This window comes from Pelobates fuscus, chromosome 8, assembly GCF_036172605.1.
Source record: "Pelobates fuscus isolate aPelFus1 chromosome 8, aPelFus1.pri, whole genome shotgun sequence".
NCBI classification, from domain to species: domain Eukaryota; kingdom Metazoa; phylum Chordata; class Amphibia; order Anura; family Pelobatidae; genus Pelobates; species Pelobates fuscus.
In genome coordinates this window covers 18,793,233-18,799,402 of record NC_086324.1, presented here as the reverse complement: position 1 = coordinate 18,799,402, position 6,170 = coordinate 18,793,233, and the positions used below count along the sequence as shown (strand labels likewise).

Genomic DNA, 6,170 nt, shown 5'->3' with positions numbered 1-6,170 from the left:
TTTTAGAGAACTATCCTTACAATACAGGGACTGCAATAAAATAAAAATAAAACAGATTGCAGTACAATCATATCTGCTGTTGCCCAACAGCATGAAATAAAATATTCTAAATTACGGTTTTCTATAAGTAGCAATTTGTATGTAATGTGTTTTTAGTCGATGTACCGCCAAAGAAAGCCCCTGTAACCCTTAATAGGCCACTCTAAGCGTTATCACACCTATGCATAACTGTAAAGTTAATGGTGTAAAGAACACCTATTATTCGCAGCTCAGAGTGTCACTAAGACCTGCAATACTTTGTAAAAACTTCTTAAACCCCTGGCCTGTCCATAAGAGCTGTCAATCGGCAATTTGGAACGGGAGCTCCGGGATACTTGTCCTAATTTTTTTTTTTGTAAATCTCTTTATTTGTTGATACTTGTCCTAATTTTGTGCAAGTTTAGCATGCAGAGACTAACTGCCACGCACACAGGACAGGACAGAGAGACGAGCCTTGTACCGTGTACGCATGGACCGTGGCTCTGTACACCAGGCTATGGGTAACCTAATAGCAGCTGTGATCTGGCTCTTGTCAATTTAAAGACAAGCCAATGAGTGAAAAAGCTATTGGAGATAAATGGATAAACTGGGCATCAAAAAGAAAATGTGCACATATGTATCTTTTTCTTAATTTTACATTTGTATTAATTAATTGTTCTGCCTTTTTAAATTTTTATTATCTATTAAAAGAGCGCATTCTTATTGCAGGGTTTCCCTTAATTTCTTAGATGTTCAAGATGACAATGAGTTTAAAACCTGCTCAGATTTTTCTTATACAATCTTTACTGTGCTGTCTTAACATTTAAGTCATTTAGGTATAACAAATATAAAATTATTATATTTATATGATAGTTATAACTTTTCTCGCTTTAAAAACAAAAAACAAAAAAACACAGCCATTCCTCAAATAAACTAAATTCTGTACCATCAGATACAACAGATGAAATTATATAATTAAGATATGCTGCACAAAAAAAACAACAATAAAATAAAAACCTTTCACCTGCCTAATGCCCATGATAAAAGCATGCAGTGAGCATGATTTAAGAATTATAGCAGAGTCGTCACTCAATCAAGTCAATGGCTTGTATTCAAAAGCTAAATAATAGAGAAAGACAATCAAAAAAGTCTGTCTTCTTTGAGAATAATGTGGATAGAAATATTAGATCTGCAAATGCAACAGTAAAAATACAGAATTTAATATGAATCTGATGTAATAAATGGAACGTGTCTTAACACCTATTGTACAATCTTCTCTTGCATTCGGACAGACAGTCTGCTTAATCTAAAGAGCGAGCATTAAAATGGCAGAAACGACAGAACCTACGGAAGCCATGTACTATAAGTGCAAATAGGGACCTATTTAGTGATAGTATCGTGGCTTCCAAAAATGATATGATTATATTGAGCGCTACAAACGCTCAGAGATTTAGGGGTGACTTGTAGGAAAAAAAAATTCACAGGTTCTAATATTAACATACAATCACATCCTCAGAGTTTATTTTTTATTTTTTAATATATGTTTTTGTATACTCTGTATGGTACAAGCTCGGCCGTAAGTTGGGGTTTCTATTGAGTTCGAAGAGGGAAAATATTTCAGTTTATTTACGGTCACAATGATTCTGGCACAACTAGTAGATAAATTGTTAGTGCAAATGCAACACAAGAATTTCAGGCGGAGGGACTTAAATTAGAATTAATATATTAATCTGGGAACAAAACACAGGCATTTTAAACACAAACACATAGCTCTATACAGATGTTTACATGTATCATATTTGTATATACGTGTGTGTATAAAATTATACACATACACACACACACACAAATACCTATATATACAAACGCACATACAAAACCCACATACAACGCTTATGTTTATAAATATTTACAAGTATTTTCTTCTATACAGACTTATTTGAATATAATTTACTATCTTATATTTTGCCCAATACCATACTACCAAATACTATACATCTGGGGTTTCAGAACACCTGGCCATAGTTTTAGTGCTTTAAATTAATCAATAACTTGTTAGAACATCTCTTTCCGGTTTTCAAGTACTACAATAAGTCTCCTATCATGCTTCGTGACCTGTCAATATCAGAATCACAACAGGACATTTATTCATTAAATAGTGAGCTATATATTAAAAGGTAGGGAAACTTGCAGAATCCAAATAAAACCAAAATCACCAGTACAGCCATTTTATTTTTCAAATAGCCTATTTTGGCATTATACAGCTCCCTGTTTAATGAATATTACCCATTACTCATTTTTTTTACGGTTTTTATTTTTGGTAGGAACCGCTACTAAAAAAAAAAAAAAAAAAAAAAAAAAAAAAAAGATACAAAACAAAAAATACAACTTAGGAATCACATTGGACATATTAATCATTAATTCTTTGAAAGATGCTGCAATCACCGATACGATTTCTGATCTAAGATATAAAAAGCATGTAATTTAATTTTCTACATTTAATTATTTTAGATATGCAGATTTTTTTCTCTAGATTCACAAAAATTAGAACCTGCATTGACCTTCTAGCCAAAGAAATAATTACAAAGGTAAAAATGATTTACACTCTTCCAGCCTTAATTGCTAGAGAAAAATACTCCACGTATGTTAAATATATACATTACAGGCATGCCTAGAAAAATAAAGGAGACCCATGTATACATATCTATCACTGTAATTTTCGTTAAGCGTTACCCTTAGACTACAGCCCTTCACTACGTATGGTGGAATTCACAATTATTACACAATGAAATATTTGTTTTAAGTTTGCTTTCAAGCTTGTCACAAGTATTCAGGAAACAATGCTGTGTCTCTTTTGCTCCCCCTTAAATGAAGGGCGAGAGAAAGGGAACAATTCTAATATATTTTTAACAAACTGCAAGGGAATCACAAACTGTTCATATTAAATGTAAACCGTTTCACAAAATCCGTGCAGCGGAATCTCTTTTTGGCAGCCTAATGTGGAAGGTATGATCTTGCTGTAATATCACCTTTTTAAATTGCCTACAAAATATAAGAACGCTGCGTAGCGAGTTATCAGAGGATTATCTTGTAGAAGATTCAGATTAGTCATGCTTTGTAGCACAAACCAACAAGCCGGTTGTGATCACATGACATGACCATCTGGTGCGGAGATCTGCGATTACTTCCTGGGTTCAGGTGTGCCTACGTGTAGCCAAACCAACAAACTAATGTTTTCCTCTGCTTTTCAAATCTCTTAAGTTAAACCAGGTAGCACTGCTTCTCCATATTTGCAGGAGCGCATAGTGTTCAATAAAGAGAACCTCGGAACGTCTTCTTGCAAGGCTTTCAAAGCCAGATGCCAAGTTCACGCGCATTCTCATGTGCATGTTGCAGACACACTCCTTGGAAAATTAAGAAGACTGCAACAAACTGATTTCTTTCCCATGTAGCACTGCACATCAATGGACAGAAAGTGCAAAATCCCACAAGGGGGTTTCTCTTTGCTTATCTGCTTATTTAGCTTATAAAAAGGAACCAAGGGGTGAATGCTATAGACAATCTTTGCAGAGTGCTACCTGTCCTTTCATATAGTCTCTGCAAGGACAAATCCTTTTATGGATGGAATGATGTCCCGCACAACTGAAAAGGAGGAGATCTCCTTGGAGAAAGCAATGTTTTTTCTTTTCGTCTACTGATGGGACCACAATCTCATTCACGGTTTCGGTTGTCTGGCACTGGATTCCAAATCTAAATAAAAACAATACAATACAAAAAAACATATATTATTTCCATGCTGCATCGCATATACAAAAGAAAAAAAAAATGAGAGAGACCACAGTACAGGTGTAACACAAACCTTTATAAATCTTTAATGTAACACTTCAAGCACCATAACCACTACAGTGTGAAGTGCCTGGGTACCTTCCCCACTGTAAGTAGCCAAATGATTTTAGAATGGTTTGACTTCTTACCTTAGGTCCGGAAGAGAAGCTCTACTACTATACGCCACTATTTCAGACAATGAATTACTAGCAAATGCTCTCAGCCAATGAGCTAGCCCTTGCACTGCAGAGCTAAGCTCGAGAGAGCCAATGGCAGCTCCTGCTAATGGCTTAGTTCAGGAAAGGTAGAGACAGGTGGGAAACAGTTAAGTACAAGGGGGGGTGTTCCTTTAAACCGAATTCAAAAAAGTAAAAAATGGCACATTCACAAAACACCGCCAGGTTTCTAAGTCCGACTATTGTAACACGTGTGACTGACGCCCAATTGTAAAACCTTTTACTCACTTTGCCAGGTCTTTGTCCTTGTTAAGGTGCTGAAAATAAGAAGGTTCACATATCAGCTGGTTTTCCTGGCAAACCTGTTTACACGACCTTCCAGCCTCGGCAAATTTTACTTGTAATGCACTTAAAGGCGGCCACATTACTTGCCCGTGACAGAAGTCCTGTAGAAGTAAAACATGAAAAACAGAAGAGTAGCTCATAAAATATCTCGATAATTTACCATTACACGCTCTCCTATTTTCTGACTTACGTATAACTAACATTTTCCTAGAGAATAGGAGCCAGGTCAAATTAGCTTTTTCTCGCCTGATAATTTGATCATTCGTTACATTCACAAATAATATGCGTGAGTAATAGAACTAGGAAAAACGGTGCATTCACAAATTAAAGGATTTGTTTTTTATTTATTAAAATGGAAAGGAGAATGTGAACGCTGCTCACTGGTCACAGCAAACCAGTCAGTCATTGCTTTCTGGACTCTTGCGTCCATATATGGCGTCATGATGGAGTGCACTGCAGAGAGGTGATCCCATCACCTCCCACCGGAGCTTCAGCACTCAGCAGTATTGTCTTATGGCGGTTAATTGAGCCAAACGTGACAAGGGCAATGTTTGGACACAATGTATCTTTCTCAAGCCTTAACATGAACAGGAACCAACATTTGGGATACCTTCGAGTGCCATATACTATCATTTTTTTTACATTCCTCCAGGAGATGTCATGATGCAGAGGTAGATGTGAGAAAGAAAAAAACAGACCATTGGATGAGTCAGGGAAAATTAAAAGTTTCAATCTTCCTGACTATCAGGACATTTTTTTTATTTAAATTAGGCACAATTGACCTTAATGTAGAAATAAATTAGACTTGTAATGTTTTAAGATTGAGGTAGTTGGGTAATATGTATTGTATAATGAAATCTATCTTTATCCCTCTCTCCCTTACTTCACAGTTTTATTTATTTATTTATTTTTAAATCAAACCCCAAACCGTCCCCACAGTTTCCAATACAGCCCTCACTAAGACTATTACACTATTACACACAGGACTACGTAATATAAAAACTTTTATTTGGTATCTTAGTCTTCATACCACCAGAGGACAGCAAAGTCTCAAAATTAAAATATTCCAAATGATCAAAACAGCAGGAAATGCAATATTATGTTACGCAGTTCACAAGCTGGTAGAAAGTATGTCAAAATATATTTTGCCTTACGGTTAACTTTACATATGCTGGGCGCAATGTGGAACAGGATTCAGGCCAACCATGGAACTTAAAGAATAATAAATGCACATTTATAGTTAAGGTGTCCATGTGCAGACCCCCTAGGACTACCACTCGTTTGTTGCTTTGTCAGGCTTTATGATGTCTTTGAGAATATCAGTGAGTCTACCTTTTGGGCATCTCTGGTAAATGTTCTTCACATATAAATTTTATATATTTCCTATCTGAGCAAACTACCGAGACCTTTGGAAAATGTTTGTTTATTTGCACAAAGTGCAGGTAAATGTGACTACTGCTCAACATGGTACATGGGAATCAATGAAAAGTACCGATACAGTGTTTCAGCAGGGGATTTGAGTCCCGTGGCATACTGGTGTGGCTCAAACTACCTCAAAGTGTGCCACAGCAAACCGACTCATGGCTGTAACAGGCTGAACACCGTCCTTATAATGTGCTTTTTGATAAGTGTCCCATTGATTTACTAATTAAAACAAATAGTCAGTATGATATTAAGTGTGCATATCTCTCTTTACCAGGAAAGGTTAAAGGATCTTAACATGTATAGCTTGGAGGAAAGACGAGACAGGGGGGATATGATAGAAACATTTAAATACATAAAGGGAATCAACACAGTAAAGGAGGA

At 36.0% G+C, this 6,170-nt stretch overlaps 1 protein-coding gene across 2 annotated transcripts in view; it reads right to left on the bottom strand.

The window, feature by feature from the left end:
* Window positions 1-770: 770 nt before the first annotated feature.
* Window positions 771-6,170, bottom strand: part of MGAT5 (alpha-1,6-mannosylglycoprotein 6-beta-N-acetylglucosaminyltransferase) — a 105,094-nt gene continuing 99,694 nt past the window's right edge. For both annotated transcript variants that reach the window (XM_063429347.1, XM_063429346.1), the window contains exons 16-17: window positions 4,308-4,465; window positions 771-3,768 (exon numbers count right to left, since the gene is read on the bottom strand). In XM_063429347.1, coding sequence (XP_063285417.1) covers window positions 3,570-3,768; window positions 4,308-4,465 — 357 coding nt within the window. In that variant the 3' untranslated portion in view covers window positions 771-3,569. The remainder of the gene's footprint in view (window positions 3,769-4,307; window positions 4,466-6,170) is intronic.